The sequence below is a fragment of the Paecilomyces variotii genome (genome assembly GCF_004022145.1).
Source record: "Paecilomyces variotii strain CBS 101075 chromosome Unknown C8Q69scaffold_10, whole genome shotgun sequence".
Classification (NCBI taxonomy): Eukaryota; Fungi; Ascomycota; class Eurotiomycetes; order Eurotiales; family Thermoascaceae; genus Paecilomyces; species Paecilomyces variotii.
In genome coordinates, this window is record NW_021167149.1 from 619,784 (window position 1) to 635,504 (window position 15,721).

At 48.1% G+C, this 15,721-nt stretch overlaps 4 protein-coding genes across 4 annotated transcripts; 2 read left to right on the top strand and 2 right to left on the bottom strand.

The window, feature by feature from the left end:
• The first annotated feature begins 296 nt into the window (after positions 1-296).
• On the top strand, positions 297-2,110 carry C8Q69DRAFT_66769 (hypothetical protein). The gene is made up of 3 exons (XM_028633900.1): positions 297-854; positions 928-1,008; positions 1,063-2,110. Exons 1-3 carry the CDS (start codon positions 455-457, stop codon positions 2,055-2,057), a joined length of 1,476 nt encoding a protein of 491 aa, XP_028482956.1. The 5' UTR covers positions 297-454; the 3' UTR covers positions 2,058-2,110.
• On the bottom strand, positions 2,098-3,145 carry C8Q69DRAFT_66776 (hypothetical protein). Its single transcript, XM_028633901.1, has 3 exons — positions 2,777-3,145; positions 2,310-2,619; positions 2,098-2,239 (listed from the first exon to the last, which is right to left on the bottom strand). The coding sequence occupies exons 1-3, from the start codon at positions 2,879-2,881 to the stop codon at positions 2,139-2,141; spliced, it is 516 nt and encodes a 171-aa protein (XP_028482957.1). The 5' UTR covers positions 2,882-3,145; the 3' UTR covers positions 2,098-2,138.
• A 1,121-nt stretch (positions 3,146-4,266) lies between these two features.
• C8Q69DRAFT_475891 (RNA interference and gene silencing protein) lies at positions 4,267-7,977 on the top strand. Its single transcript, XM_028631223.1, has 4 exons — positions 4,267-4,732; positions 4,795-5,927; positions 5,976-6,220; positions 6,266-7,977. The coding sequence occupies exons 1-4, from the start codon at positions 4,572-4,574 to the stop codon at positions 7,742-7,744; spliced, it is 3,018 nt and encodes a 1,005-aa protein (XP_028482958.1). The 5' UTR covers positions 4,267-4,571; the 3' UTR covers positions 7,745-7,977.
• Positions 7,978-13,254: 5,277 nt separating this feature from the next.
• On the bottom strand, positions 13,255-15,678 carry C8Q69DRAFT_475902 (hypothetical protein). Its single transcript, XM_028631224.1, has 3 exons — positions 14,895-15,678; positions 13,469-14,766; positions 13,255-13,338 (listed from the first exon to the last, which is right to left on the bottom strand). Exons 1-2 carry the CDS (start codon positions 15,639-15,641, stop codon positions 13,702-13,704), a joined length of 1,812 nt encoding a protein of 603 aa, XP_028482959.1. The 5' UTR covers positions 15,642-15,678; the 3' UTR covers positions 13,255-13,338; positions 13,469-13,701.
• Between the last annotated feature and the right edge of the window lie 43 nt (positions 15,679-15,721).

The window sequence follows — 15,721 nt, forward strand, 5'->3', positions numbered from 1 at the left end:
CACATAGTTGCGCGGGAGCGCTTCTGACGGTTGCAATAAGCTCTAGATAGATAGTTCCCATAGCCTTCAGAATACCGTCTGTCAATTGCCCTATCTACGGCCCATCAAGCTTACAATTACTGTATGTTCGTTTTATACTCCTAGCAGGAGGTCCCTTAAACGTCATAGTTGCCTGAGGCAGAAATAGATAGACGAATTTGCATTGTTTGCATGGCCGAACCAGTGATGACGTAGATGACGGCCCGCGTACCTGACAATATCCAAGGACAGTACAGGATCTAACAAGATCAGCCCCAAAGCTGGGGAGAACAGCGTAGTTATAAGCAATTTCTCCGTATACTCAAAAAAATCCCCTAGAGAAAAACATCCTGTTCCCCATCCAGGTTATCATGCGCTTCAAGGCACCCTGTCCCTACGCTTCCCGCTGCTAGGCTACTTAAGTATCTCACGAACCATGAGTTACGTTCCGGGCCGCGCAGTAGTAGCTGTCGCTCGCCCTTCGCTACGCTGCGCATCACCCAAGGTTACAACGGCTTGGAAACCGGCTGCTACTACTACCGTCCCCCTCGCGAAGACCTTCTCTACATACCGTGTTCGACCTACGTCAAGAACAATTGAGGCGGCTCCACGAATATGGAATCGACCACAATCGGTGGTTCTCGGTGGTGTCTATCTCCTACATGTTCGACAATATGGCTCCGAACCAGCAAACAAGGAGAGCCAGAGCGATGACCCGGAATATCTGAGGACAATTGAAGAGATCAGGAAGAAACAGCGTGAGACTCCGTGGCAGCGAGAGGGTTCGAGCGAGTCTCCGGTGCGCAAGCAGCGGTCTGCTACTGCAATGACCAAGGGTAAGACATGGCATCCTCGCAATGACAATGGATTTTCCCATCTGAATAGATGCTGATGTATTGGAACTCATAGGGAAGCTTCTAACCACCCCCTCGCGACTCTTGAAACTCATACTACCGGTAACGACTCGCGACCATAACGATGACCGGAAAGGTACGGACAGTCCTATCGAACTCCTGGGATATAGAGGCTAATTTATATCCATAGATATCGAGCCCTTGGCTCTTCTGGTGCATCCTCAACAACCCCTGTCTTACTTGGAACGGCTCATCCAAGCAGAAATACCTCCCGTCAAGGCTGCCGATGGCAATGTGAAGCCTCCATCGATCTCTTTCATGGCGATGGAGATAGAAGACGATGTAGTGAAACCGAGACCTGCAAAGGATCAAAAGGACGTTGAAGAGCAAAAACAAGAGGAGGCGCAGCCTCGTCGCTCGCGCAAGAAGGGTGGTCCGATCGAAGATTCGCATAGATACTTGGAACGACCAGACCCGGCGGAAAGCGGCCAGACTCAGCGGTTCGTCCGCTGGTCGGCTTCCACGGAGGTTGGAGATTTTATCAGAGACGCGGCCCGCGCGAAGGAATTCATCGTGGTTATTGAAGGATCGCCTCTTGGCGAAATACCCGTCGCAGTGCCCTCGTTTGAAGATCGGACTTACTATTTGAGGATGAGGCTAAGGAAAGTGTCGAAAGAGCTGAAGAGTATGGCCGTGATCAAAGAGGAGTGTGATGCGCTCGCCCATCGCGGGGCACAGAGGGTTGCGATGGGTGGTTTTGGTGTTCTCGTCTTCTGGTGGTACCTGGTCTATCGGTTGACTTTCGAAACGGACCTGGGATGGGACACCATGGAACCAGTGACCTATCTGGTCAGTTTGTCTACGCTAATGGGCGGTTACCTCTGGTTCCTGTACCACAACCGAGAAGTGTCTTATCGATCTGCTCTTGATTTCACTATCAATAAACGCCAGCAAGCCTTATACCAAACGAAGGGTGTGGATCTACAGCGGTGGGAATCGCTCATTGACGAGGCCAATTCATTAAGAAGGGAGATTAAGTCCATCGCCGCCGAGTACGACGTGGACTGGGACGAAAAAGCAGACGAAGGAGATGAACGAGTCACCAGAGCATTGAAGCAGGACAGAAAACAAAAGAACGGAAAGTCCCGAGACTCGAACTCGAAGGAGGACGAGGAAGACGAGTGAAACAACCGGAACCCCAAAGAAATATTTTTGTCCCTTTCCAGCCATTATTGCCTAGTTGTCCAGAAGCGCCCATCCGTTCTGTCAGTGAGTGCCGTTTCTGACAGGATCATAATATCCCTTTTTGACCTGTTGCACGTTTCCTGCTGTTGTTGTCTTTGCGGCGTTTTTTGCGGATCCCTGAGCTGCAAACGCAGTCGGTATTAGCACTTCTGTGAATCATGAAAATAAAGACAGGACGATAATACAGCATACCACCTGAGCTACTGTCATCGCCTCGACGCCGGTTACGGTTGTTGCGAACGTCTCTCGAGCGGAACACACTGTACAACAACCACCCGGTCACCCAGTTTGGGCCGTACTCGCCATTTGTGGCACCGCGATCGAAGAGCGGACGTGTCACCGGTCCCGCATTCCTCCAGATTTCAATGATGCCCCATCGCTGTCGTTCAGGTCGGATGTGATGCCAGAAGAAGGGCGGTCGCGTCGAGGGGTCGTTGCGAAGACTGTCGAGCAGGTCTGAGGTATCGCGATTCATGTGATTGTACACCACAATAGCCTCATCCTTGTGAATTTGTTACCACACGAACATAATCACACCTAGACGGTTTCGTTTCTTTTTTTTTTTTTTTTTTTTATGCTCTTCTTTTCTTTTTCATTTTGTCTCTGCCATTGCATATTTCTTGCGGAGTTTGTTTTGGGAATTTTCTTGAAAGACTCACCCTCATAGCTTTGTAGTAGTACTCATGTTGAGGATTATTAGCATCAAGGCCTAGAGCATGCATGAATTCCTCCTTCGAAGCACGAGGCCCAACAGCTCCTGCCATCTTCGTAGAAAGCGTTTATTTGATTCTCTGAACTTCTTTCCGATTCACTTCAAAAAACCATTTAAAAAAAGAGTAGTGTAGTAAGATCTAAGCAATTACACCGTGGAGAAGAAACAACTTCGCCCACAGCGGAGAGAATCAAGATAGGAAGAGCTAAAGAAACCTTCTCAAGAACTATAGTCAAGAGAAAAAAGGACAGAAAGAAGATGCAAAGAAATTAAATCGAGTCACGCCCGAGACTTCTTCATTTATACTAGAGGTACGGACAATCGCACACAGAAACAAGCCAGCCATGCTGCTCCCAGGTAAATTAAGCATCCCTGGTAACTGAGACTCGACTAGTAATGTTACAAGGGTTCATCAAGTTACTTGGTCTACCTAGCTCTTCCTACCTATCCTTGGTAAGTATAGGTAGCGATGGTCTGGGCTCTACAGGAACGTGTTCATGTATGTAGTATGTAGTATGGAGCAAACAAAAGCCATCGTAGCCCCACACTGGAAAAAGCAGTCTTCATACCAACATACAGTAGATAGCTGCGTTTAGCCGGCGCAATATGAACATGTACATGTACATCGTTCTATTTTCTTTATGCAGGGTGTCGAAATAGAGAGATGTAGAAAAACAGATCAAGGTACGTATCGAATTGTTGTATCTGCGGATGGGATGGATGGGGTTTGATACATCTGTGATCGATTGGTCGGTGGTATGTGCCTAGTTCCTAGTCTCGGGTAGATCAATGCGTTCGTGAGATCTGTTCCCTCACGGGTAGGAGGATAGATGCATCGAAGTGTTGTAAATGAGGCTGTAATAGTTATCTTTTATGCTATCGTTGTCTGTGTTCTGTTCTCGAGTCTCTGCTCTTGTGTCCCTGCATAGGTGATACAGGGAGCGGGTATGCTAGTACCCGTTCGAGGATGCGGTATTGGTTGTCGGCCTGGGGCTGGTTGAATTGGTTTTGCGGGGATGTAGTGGTAATTATTGAATTCGATGGTGGGTTTAGACTTTTGCTCGATGCGAACCGCTAGGACATGGTATGGATTTACGTCAAGCCAGAAGTAAGCTTTTCCAAGGCGTATGTCGAGAGATCTATTTGATTGAAGGCCAGGTAAAAAGAGAGGATTTGGAAAGACAAACTGGATGGGAGAGATAAGTGAGCGATGGATGAGAAATCTGACAGTCAGGAGCTACATCTAGTTCATCAAACAATAGGTAAGTTAGCGTCGCCTGGTCTTCATCAATATTATTTGGCAGAATGTAGGATGCATCTAGCAAACCAGCTCAAACCAGCACAAACACGCAGAAACACGCACTCCATTTCCTGTTGTTTGTTTCCATACTCTAATTGGGCATTCCTCTAATGTGTCTCATACGCAACAGTGAGCTTTCTTTATCTCACTTGCTAGGATTCTGATTTTGATTGCTTACTCACATCACGCTACGTCAGCATATTTCTTTGTCTGACAGGGGCAAACTGCCAGTCTGATTTGCCTGGGACTTTCACTTCTTTCTCTCCTCTTAAATAAAGCGGGCTTTGTGCGGGGTCATCTTTTTGTCATATGCGTGAAGCTCAAAAGAGCTCAGCTCATATTCTGTCTGTCTCCCAGCACAGTCTCATCCATTTTCCTCTCATCAACCTTCTACCACTACAGAGAATATTCACCTGTTTATCCACTGCACATATCACATAATATGTCTGGCAACCCCAAGCGCGGCGGGCGCGGACAGAGCCGTGGTGGTGGCAGGGGGGACTTCAACCTACCCATCCATTCAGGGCGAGGAGGAGGTCGCGGTCGTGGAGGAGATCGTGGTGGACGTGGTAGAGGCCGTGGAGCACCAGTCGAAGTTTACAGGTAAGCTACTTTGATATATTCTTCTTTCTGTTTTATATATATCTCACATCTGAGTTATGTAGTGCCAATGCTCCAGTGCCGGTTGATGCCAAAGCGGCGCAGGTCGAAACACAGACTGAGAAGGCCATCAAGCAGGAACCCAAGGCCCTCAGAGTTCAACTGCCCCTGAGACCCGGTTATGGCACCCAGGGTCGGCCTGTGGAGTTGTGGGCGAACCATCTGCACCTCATGCCTAAAGGCGATCTCATACTACATCGTTATAGCGTTGATATCGTGCTCGACGCAGGTAGCCGCCAACCCGCAGGGAAGAAGCTCCGGCGCCTTGTCCAGCTCTTGCTCCAAGAGCATTTCGGGCAGTACGACCGTCAGATAGCCACGGACTTCAAGTCTACTCTTGTCTCGCGACAGAAGCTGGACCTGGACAATAATGGCTATCAGGTCCGTTACCGCAGTGAAGACGAAGACGAGGCAGCGGACAATGCCCCATTGTATCGCATGCGCGTTCAGCCCACTGGGACGTTGACGGTTGCTCAACTCATTGATTACCTATCCTCGTCGAATGTCAGCGCTGTGCTGAATTCAAAGGAGGAGATCATCCAGGCGTTGAACATCGTACTAGGACACACTGCACGAGCCGCACCAAATGTCACTTCTGTTGGCAGCAGCAAGCATTACCCACTGGCCAGATCGACAGAGGAGAAGTTTGATCTTGGAGCGGGTCTCATTGCTGTCAGAGGATTCTTGATGAGTGTTCGAGCCGCAACTGCACGGCTCCTGGTCAACGTGCAGGTGAAGCATGCTGCCTTCTACCAAGAAGGTCCTCTCGAGCAACTGATGCAGGCTTACATGGTCGCAAACCCCAGCAAGGTCAAGCTGGCGAGTTTCCTAAACAAACTCTCCGTCAATGTCACCCACATTGTCCGCAAGAACAAGGCGGGCCAGCTCATCCCTCGGATAAAGGTCATCTGTGGCCTGGCAATGCGCGATGACGGCCGGAACCAAGCACATCCCCCTATTGTTCCTTCTTTTGGAGCTGGCCCTAAGGAGGTGCAATTTTTCATTGGAGACGAAAATCAATCACCAAGCTCCGGTCCTAGTGGGAAAGGGAAGAAGAAAGGCAAGAATCCGCCCAAGGCTGGACCTGAACCCCCGAGCCAGGAAGGCTATATCAGTGTCTATGACTTTTTCCGCCGCAGTAAGTGAGGAGACCGCCATGTCTTTTTCAGTATGCTCATAAACATAGGCTACAATATTCAGCTTCGACACACGGATCTACCAGTGGTCAATGTCGGCTCGCGAGAGAATCCGACGTATCTCCCAGCTGAAGTCTGCGAAGTGCGTGCTGGACAGGCGGCGAACGCGAAGCTATCCTCGAGGCAGACACAGAATATGATCAGATTCGCAGTACGCAGACCAGTAGACAATGCGCAATCTATCGTCACCTCTGGTGTGAGCTTGTTGGGATTCAATTCAGCTAACCCAACCTTGGTACGTGCAAGTCCCCATGATTCCGTGATTGTGCTGACTGTGAAGAACGCTTTCGGTGTCAATGTGAATCCCATCTTGATTACCGTTCCAGGCCGCGTGTTGAATAGTCCCGATGTCCGCTATGGAAACAAAAGCATTTCGACCAGGTCTGGTAGCTGGAATATGTCTGAAGTGCAGTTCGCAACCAAATCCACTCTCACCTCCTGGACATATCTGCGCATCTCCTTTCCAGATGCCACCGAGAGCCCATGGAAGAGTGTAGCTGAGTTTCAGAAGACCTTTGAGGAATTTACAAAGATATTGCAAAAATCTGGGGTAGTCACAGGGATGGCAGTTCAGGGAATGGATATCACGGTCGACCCGGATAACCCACAAGCCACGATCGATAACGCTATCGGTCTATTTGCACGAAGCAAAATCCGGGCGCCCCCCAAGATGCTTTTGGTGATCCTACCTGATACTACAGCTGCCGTCTACAACCGCGTTAAATATGCGTGCGACGTGAAAGAAGGTTTACTGAATGTCTGCGTGATCGCCAGCAAATTCGCCGAGAATTCGACCCCATACTTCGCCAATGTAGCCCTCAAGTTCAACCTCAAGCTAGGTGGCAGCAACCATCTCCTGGATAACTCCAAGCTCGGGCTCCTTGCCCAGGGCCGTACTATGGTTGTTGGCGCAGACGTCACCCATCCTTCTCCGGGCTCTGCAGGGAACGCACCCAGCGTAGCCAGTGTCGTAGCTTCAGTCGACCACCGGATGGGGCAATGGCCAGCTGCATTACGAATTCAGCCTCAGGCCCGGCAAGAGATGATCGGAGGTCTGGACGAGTTGTTCAAGAGCCGTCTCCGTCTCTGGACTAAACATAACAAAAACACCTATCCCGAGAACATATTGATGTATCGTGATGGAGTCTCAGAAGGTCAATACCAGCTTGTCCTTAACGAGGAGCTTCCCTTACTGCGAAAGGCGTGCAAGGAGATGTATCCAGCCTCAGATACCAAGAAAGGTCTCCCGCATATCACCATCGTGATCGTGGGCAAGCGTCATAATACCCGGTTTTACCCTACCACTGTACAAAACGCAGATCGATCATCAAACCCGCAAAACGGCACGGTCGTTGACCGCGGTGTTACAGAGGCGCGCAACTGGGATTTCTTCCTGCAGGCACACAGTGCGATTCAAGGGACTGCCCGGCCAGCCCATTATTATATCGTCCACGACGAGATATTCCAGCGCACGAAAGTGTCTCCCCCATTCGCTAATGCCGCGGATGTTCTAGAAAACCTCACTCACAATCTCTGCTATCTCTATGGCCGTGCCACCAAAGCCGTGAGCATTTGTCCGCCGGCATACTATGCTGATCTGGCCTGCGAACGCGCACGATGCTATCTTAGCGGGGTATACAACCCGTCTCCAGCGGAGACTCCTGCAGGGAGTGTTGCTGGCAGTGTGGCTGCCGCAGATGTGGATCCTAGCATGGTGCAAGTTCATGACAATGTGAAGAATGCAATGTTTTACATTTGATCTGTTTATCTAGGATGACGGAATCTGGTTTCGAGGGAATTTTTGGGAGTTCGGGTTTTGGTCTAATTGGAAGATATGTTAGCGAGGTTCAAATTACCTCTGAAGAAGGGAGAATGACTCGTATGATCACTTGGTGGAAGTTTCTTCAGCTGTACATACTATGCTGAGTATGCATCTCATGCATTCTTAGCTTAGAAGCTATGGCAATGAAGATATGGTACAATTCTATCGCATAGTATTCAATTGCATCTTGTAAGACTTCCGTCGTATTACCACATGTCGAGCTTCTACAATCCGTCGAAGAATATAAGATGGCACCAACCTGCACCATTTCACAGCCCTGGAAGTAAGTCCACTATCCCGTGAGGCTCGAAGATAGTCTTCCAAACCACCAGGAAATCACTCCCGGGTAGGTATTGGTTATCTGATTTGAGATTAGATACATCAGCAGTCCCTACGTTGTAGTCTTCTGGGATCCGCCGTAGCAAACTTAACCCCACTACATTACAGTACTAGGACAATTCCATTTCTGAAGGACCATATCGTCTGATAATGATCGCCTGTGTGATGAGATGCATGGTAAAAAATCCTCTCGGCTGGGAAATCAATGTGATCTGTCATATATACTCCAAGGACAAGAGGGCGTTCGATCCGCAGAAATAGTCAGTCAATACATCGCTACATAGGAGATCTCCATATATTCTCAGGGATACGATTTGGCCGGCTAAATTACAATGTATGGAAGTATGCACGTAGCCAAATTGTTCTGGGACCATCCTGGTATGTGTCGCTTTGGCTCTATCACAGAGGATAGTTACCGAATCGTCGTATCTACCTCACGCGGATACATAGCGGCATATCACAGAATATACGATTTCAGTTAGACTACTCGGTTATGTTTACAACTTCATTACTGTATCTATAGCCCTAGAGACAAAATAAAAATGCAACTAACCTATCATACTCGTACAGACATCTTTGTTTAGTTTTCCTGCAGGATCACGGCGGAAGCGGCTACGGACATGAGATCCCTACCCCTTATCGGCCCTCTGCATCGGTGAAGTCTGTGTATCGTGACTCGAGAGCTTGGATCCAAACAAGTACTGTACCTAAGCGGATATGCATCTTTCCTGACGAACGCAGGTCCGAGCGCAAAGCGAAGAGGTCAAAGCTTTGGAAGTTGAATCAGTCTCGGTTTAGGAATCGCTTTTATTGCTTTGCTCAGTGGAGTTCAGGTCTTTGTCATTCTCTATTTGGTTGTGCTCTTCATTATAGCCTCTCGATCAAGTGTCCTGAGAGTCTAGTGAGATTATGGTATTAATATCATCGTCGTGGTTGTCTTCCATGTCGGCACTCTTGAACATCGTGTCGTCAAGGAGGGAAGACGACAATTCGCAACCGCAAATATTTCTAGCGAGAGAAAATCAGAGTAGAAAGAATATCGCAGGTAAGGTCTAGGGCTTGCCTAGAAGCGAGTTCTGTCCTCAACTCTTTGTATGAATACCTACCCTGTTGCCTGAGTTCTTTGCATGCAGGTATGTAACGATGAATCTGAAATACAAGAAGCGCCTTGATGGTCGATTCGGGTAAGTGAATATAAGCTCCTTCCCATCAGATCCTATAGTCGATATCAGCAACGATGCTAGAAGAAAACGCAAGTTAGTAACCATAGAGCCTGTGAGCTACCTACCCATCGGAGTGTTAAAGCATACCTAATAAATGACTGTACCCCAGATACAGCCTCCTGAGTCACTATTGAAGCCATATCGCGCAAAAGGCGAACAATTCGCGAGTCTGTCACGAATTGGGGTATAGACCGCGGGTTTATAGGAATATTAGGGTGATTTAATGTCAGGAGCTGAGACCATAGAGCGCAAATGAGAGAAGGGAGATGTCTGATGCAAGAGATCAATCGAAAGTAGAGGGAGTGGAAAGACGGGAGGAGAATGAGGATGTGGGTTTAAGACAACACTACGGTCGATCTGTTTTTGATAGATGTGGGCCTTCTGCTTCCGCAGTGTCCAGTTTTCATCATTATCTTTTATTAACCCAAGTGTTCTGTTCGCAGAAAATTAAATAAGATTTTTAGTGTAAGGATTCGAGTTGAGCTTGATACGAGGTAAGTATATCGGACAACGAAGTCTCAGAAGAGCACGTTCGCGTGCAGCAGCACGAAGCAGCTCACTTGTAATCAGCACATCAATGGCCTTCATCATAAAGGATAACATATATTTCCACAAATGGTCGATCTCTAGCTGATATAGTTTTATTTTATCCAATTCAGACACTCGCACATAATGCCTTTTGATTGAAAAATGGCCGCCAGTATCTTGCTGACGCTGTTGTTGAATCGACCTTGCATGTCGCCTTCGTCAGAACAGGCGTAAAGCTCGTTGTAGTATGTGTTGCGATCAGGAAACTAGCAGGTTGTGATCGAGAATCGCATCTTTGAAGTAGGTATCGATCACAACTCTAGGATATTGAGCAAGTATAAGGACATACAAGTGCTAGAAGAAAGATACAACCCAGGTCCCTCTGGTTGTTTCCATAAATGGGTCTTATTAATAAAGTAATCCAAGAATAGTTTGGCTGCAGTAGCGATCAGATTATCACCTATACGCGAAACCTGGGTCACTTTTGGTCCAGATTTCGCATTCTTGGACAAGGAGAGCTGTTCCGATACTTGTTGCCATTCGGACTTGCATCTCAAGGTCCGATGCAATAGATAGGCGAAAAAAAGCAAAAGTTGGCTGAAATCCCGCTGCTTGCTTTGAAGTCTCTTTTGGCGTTTTCGGATATTATTACAGAGTACCTCTCTGGAATAGAGGGCTTCCGTGACATAGCAGATATATAATTAGAAAGGGGAAGCCAGCTGAAAATGATAGATTCGACGTTTCTTCGCCTCGATTGAATCACAAAGTGTTTTGGTTCTATTTGGTGAAGAATGGCCGAATTGGGACCTAGCAGCAATCCTCTGCAGGTAATCTTGGAATTCTGTAAAGCCAGGAGACGATCGAGTTCGGTATCATCCGAGGGATAACGGACGTGACGCGAGGAGGTGATCGAGGGGTCCTCACGTTCGGATTCGACCTCAGGCGCGTTGGAACGAGAGGGCGGGACGATTTCGATGACCTCGACGTCCTCATGACCTTCATCGTCGCCGCTGAAGACATCGTCAACATCTCGGCCCGAAAAGGAGGCGTGCCAACGACAGTTCCTATGATCGTTAGAACTGATCGGGTCGACCGAAAAGGAAAGATGATACTCACTAATACTGCAACGCTGTCTGTCTCCCGTCCAGGTGCAGTTCGCACATCGGCGACGTCACCTAAGGCAACGCACTCATCGAAGGGGCTGAGGCCACGACGGCAGTGAGTACACTGAGGGAGCTGCGCCTCACATTCGCACGAAGAATACCGGCGTGTTGATATTCAACGGACAGTCCAAAGACGTTAGGATCGCAGCTCCGTTTAACTAAGGGGAATAGAATCCGGAACAACATGAATTGCTCTTCTGTGACTTGAGAGCCAGATTTCAGATCGTTGCATCATTTGAATATCAGGACTTGTTCTGGCGCTTCCGTCTTAATCCATCCCTTATACCCTCCTATCTCTTTCATCAGATCATATATAAAAGTAGGAAGTTTTGAACGTTCAAATCCTGGAACCAGTCCCAAGCCGTCCAAAATGACCTGCTCGTGATATCGGCAGAATTCTAAAAGCCTTGTTTCTCTCATTGCTCTGAGTCCCATAATGAGCCTTTCGACTGCTCTGGGAGAGGAAGGTCCTTGTTGTAAAAGGTATAAGGCTTCACAGGGATATCGTTGACTAAATTCTGCAGATATCCGATACAAACTCAGGATAGCTTATTATCATCATCATCCTCAAGGATGCGCTTTTCGCACTTGACCAGTTAACTATATATCGTCGTGTGCCAGGTTGAAGATGAAGTTGAAATCGAAGTCGTCCAGGACTTGAATGCAAGTCAGTCCTTCGCAGATAAGTTGGAGACAGATAAAGACTAGACCATATATATAGGATTCGCGTATTCAATTCGAAACTGATAGGACTTATCCCTAGGTCATGTTTATATGAGAATATACATATGGGCTGCAGTTATAGGTATGTTTCATAAAAGATCAACGAAGATTTCACCCCAAACCGGGATCCTCACTGAAGCAAGCATACCACGATTCTGGGAAGGAGAGCACACGTAAGACCCATCAGGGATCGCGCTGAAGTCAGACAGGTAGTCAGCAATGGTATCGGTTGAACATTGAGGATCAGTGGGCGCGCATCACGAGCTTGGAGTAGCTCGGAGACTTCGCCATCAGAACCGGACTCGGAGGGCACCATGATGGGCGCTACATTCACTGAGTTAGCCATGGACAAATCATGAGATAGGAACACTTACCCTGGGGGCTACCCGCGGGGGGAGAACGGATACGGCCAGTGGGAGTAGGGGGCGGGCCGACTGCAGAACGTCAACTCAGAATCTTCGTATAGCGGCCGTTTGGGGTGGCGAGTTTATGTTCAAGACAAGAATTGAAGAAAAAACCTCTCAGCGTCGAATATATCTTGTTCGTCGGATCAAAACCCGCGAGATTTCAGTATAATATCAGCTATATCGCTGGATGTACGGCGACTAATCGTACAGAGAACCTTCGAGGAACTGACCAAATTTGAGGTCTGTATAAGCATATACTTTATGAAAGATAAGCATGTGTGTCTCTCCCATAGTTATACACACGTATAGAGAGCAGAGTGCATAGCCAAGTCCGATGCGCAGAAGAAGAAGTCCAGCCTACTCGATCCTATAAGTAAGTAAACGAGAGAGAGTCATCACAGTTCATTGAATAATCCATATAACCCCGCACGCAGCGCAGGCCCAGATTCACCGAACTAGATAGAGTATGGGAATAGTCCTTCCATTCTCGTTTATCTTCCTTACTAGTTGTAGAATTCATCTATGTATATCATTCACGTATCCGGTAGTCACTTATAGTGGAAATCGGGAGATGATTTGTCTTTTAGTGGCTGCTGCCGACAGGTTTCTGCTTTTGATGCGGACTAAGTATTCAGATAGGCTGGTTAATTGATTTTCGACGATTGGTAGAATTCGGATAAGGTCAATGACATTATCATCCCTGTCTAATGCGATTAAACGGTGATGTTTGGGAGTGGACTCCAACTGCGAACTGTAAGCACCGCTGTTTCCTAGCCATGTCCCTTTTGGTTTCCTTGTTCTCTGGCATGAGTTATGTTCTGTCGACGCTCACTACTTCTTCGGAGACGAGCTGCAAACGGCTTGTACGACTCTGCTGAAAGAGAGGTAGGATAAGCAATGTGAAGCCACCTTGAGCCACCAAGAGACACGCCGGAATTAGTAAATGCTCGAAATCACCGGTGGAGGCAGTGCTCCAGCCAGCAGGTAAATCAGGATGAAGTCCATGGGCATAATTATATAGCTGATAGATTCCGGTATCCTCTAGTTCTCTAAAAAATCAAGAATTCATTCCCGTTTTACATGCTTCTTCAGAGTCTTTGTTTCTGTGATCCTAGATCCTGACGTGTTTAAGTACTGTACTTGGTTTGGTAAGCATTTTCATTATTGCGGGAGAGTGAGTTTATTTTTATCCCGTTATACTTTTCGTATAGCTTTCTTTTCCCTTTCCAATTATTATGCCATCATCAAGGTACATAACTAATGGCTATCCTCATTAAGCGTCCCATGAACAAACGAGAGCAGTCAGGCTCGATAATCACCAGCGGGGAAAGGGCTGGGATCAGTGCGACAGGAATCGCCCTTAGGAGCAGCAGGATACCAAATCACCTGCTGCTGATGTCGCTGAGAATATAATCATAGATGATATATATAGATAGAGGTTTTATAACTGAAAACACCAAACCTTCCATATTGACTCTTCTCAAAGCACGCCTCTATACAAAACAAGCAAGCTACAATTTCGAAACAATACCGCCTTGTGGACCCCCAACCACCTCAGCAGCCGCCCTCTCACCACTCCTAATCGCACCTTCCATATAACCCTTCCACTCCCCCGCCGTCTCGGTCCCAGCAAAGTACAAATTCCCAAAGGGCTCTCTCAACGCATCACCGCCGACGGTATCCAGAACCCCCGGCGCGAGTGAAGTGCAAGGACATCCCCAGCCGGAGAATTCGTCATTTGCCCATTCGTAAGTATGCATCTGGACGAACTCCTCTTCGACTTTGTAATCGAATACGCTTTTCAGCTGATGGAGCAACTTGAGCTCCCGATCACGAGGGGATAGTGCTGCCCAGACGTGGCCTGGTTCACCACACATGAAGCAGGTGAGGATATATTTCTGATCTGCTAGGCTGGAGGTATCGCGTATTACGCTTGCAGGGCCTGTGAATGATTGGACGAGGCCGCAGAAGCCTTTCTTAATCCAGAATGGAGAGGAGAATTCCATCATGGCCTTGGTATAGTAGCCGTAACTCAGGGAGTCCACGTAAACGCGCTTAGTGACTGGTAATGGAGGTGTGAAAGCCATGGTCTTGAGGACAGGGCCAGGGACGGTCGTGATGACTTTTCGAGCAGTGTAGACACCGCTGGTGGATTGAACTTGGATTGAATCTTTGTTGGGTTGGATAACCTCTTCGACCGGACTGGAAAGACATACCACACCCTCAGGTAGTGATCCAGCAAGACCCTTGGCAAATAACTGGGTACCTTGGCGAATACGGAGATACTGCCCACCGTGCTTTCTGTCGGAGCGCATCTGAAGCAGGCCTCCGCCTGATTTGCAGTAATTAAGGAAATAGAGAGCGGATATGTCTCTTGGCTCTTGTCCTAACATGGCTCGCGTCCACACGGCAGCAGTAGCAAGGGCAATGTCGTCCGCACCGCGAGAACGTAAGTATGCCTCGAACGTGAGGGCATCAAGACTTGTGTTTTGCGGTTTCCAGGTGTCTACTTCCTGGCAATCGGCTTCGACCATGTCGCGGATCTCAGCTAGTTTCTGACGGGTTGGTTCGTCGAACTTGATATAAGAGAAAAACGTTAGCTTCGCGCAATCATTATCTTCACTCAAGAAGAAGGCACATGGCGCTCTCCTCGAGTATACCACGCATATCTCCTCAGGATCTTATAAGAAAGGGAAAATCCCACATAAGGCAACTCCCCATACGGAAATGAAGAACACTTCCCCTCAAAATCCTCCAAGACAACACTCCCCTGCGTATTCTGTTCAATCAACTCAGCACCATATCTCTTCGCCAAAGCATACACTCTGCTTTGGTTAGTATCATTGATCCAGGCGGCCCCCACATCCACCACCGCATTACTGCCATTTATCGACTGGCTCCATGTCTTTCCACCAACACGATCGCGAGCCTCGAGCACTATACATGAGAGCCCTGCACGGGTGATGTCGTGAGCTGCTGAGAGGCCAGCGAGGCCGGCACCGATGATGACCACATCAACAGCCCGCTGTGTAGCAGGTATTATCGCTGGTGGGATAGAAGATTGCTTCGGTAGGGCTATCAGGGCATCAATCTCGAACAGCCAGGATGGAACAGCCAACTTGGAGACCGGGATAAGCGTGATGGCCGGTCTGTGGCCACGGAGGAAACGCTGCACGTGGCGGACGTGCTTGCGGTTCGAGGCATCGTAATTGACGATCAGTAGAGTCAATTTGGCAATGTTTTCAATTGATGCACCGGCAGAGAGGATGACTTTGCGGAGATTGAGAAGAGCTAGGTGAATTTGTGACTCGTAGTCGTCGGGGACGAACCCGTTCTTGGTGCTTCCTGGCTGTCCGGCAACGTGGATTAGGTCTCCTGTTGAGATAGTCGCGGGTGCGTAGTATGCGTTTGACGTATTAGACAAGTCAATTGTCTTGATAGTTCGGGACATTGTTGTATAACAAATGTTTATATTCCCTGTATCTTAATAGAAAGTCTATAATCGAGTACAGCCTTCTAAGTTGCTGCAAT

Excerpts from the sequence above, each read along its gene's own strand:
- C8Q69DRAFT_66769 (XM_028633900.1), top strand. The coding sequence starts at position 455 with ATGAGTTACGTTCCGGGCCGCGCAGTAGTAGCTGTCGCTCGCCCTTCG. Across the intron at positions 855-927 it reads TGCTACTGCAATGACCAAGG|GGAAGCTTCTAACCACCCCC; the intron begins GTAAGACATGGC and ends TGGAACTCATAG. Across the intron at positions 1,009-1,062 it reads CCATAACGATGACCGGAAAG|ATATCGAGCCCTTGGCTCTT; the intron begins GTACGGACAGTC and ends TTATATCCATAG.
- C8Q69DRAFT_66776 (XM_028633901.1), bottom strand. The coding sequence starts at position 2,881 with ATGGCAGGAGCTGTTGGGCCTCGTGCTTCGAAGGAGGAATTCATGCAT. Across the intron at positions 2,620-2,776 it reads ACTACTACAAAGCTATGAGG|GATGAGGCTATTGTGGTGTA; the intron begins GTGAGTCTTTCA and ends CAAATTCACAAG. Across the intron at positions 2,240-2,309 it reads CGATGACAGTAGCTCAGGTG|CTCAGGGATCCGCAAAAAAC; the intron begins GTATGCTGTATT and ends CTGCGTTTGCAG.
- C8Q69DRAFT_475891 (XM_028631223.1), top strand. The coding sequence starts at position 4,572 with ATGTCTGGCAACCCCAAGCGCGGCGGGCGCGGACAGAGCCGTGGTGGT. Across the intron at positions 4,733-4,794 it reads GCACCAGTCGAAGTTTACAG|TGCCAATGCTCCAGTGCCGG; the intron begins GTAAGCTACTTT and ends TGAGTTATGTAG. Across the intron at positions 5,928-5,975 it reads CTATGACTTTTTCCGCCGCA|GCTACAATATTCAGCTTCGA; the intron begins GTAAGTGAGGAG and ends TCATAAACATAG.
- C8Q69DRAFT_475902 (XM_028631224.1), bottom strand. The coding sequence starts at position 15,641 with ATGTCCCGAACTATCAAGACAATTGACTTGTCTAATACGTCAAACGCA. Across the intron at positions 14,767-14,894 it reads CGTATGGGGAGTTGCCTTAT|TTCGACGAACCAACCCGTCA; the intron begins GTGGGATTTTCC and ends TCTTATATCAAG.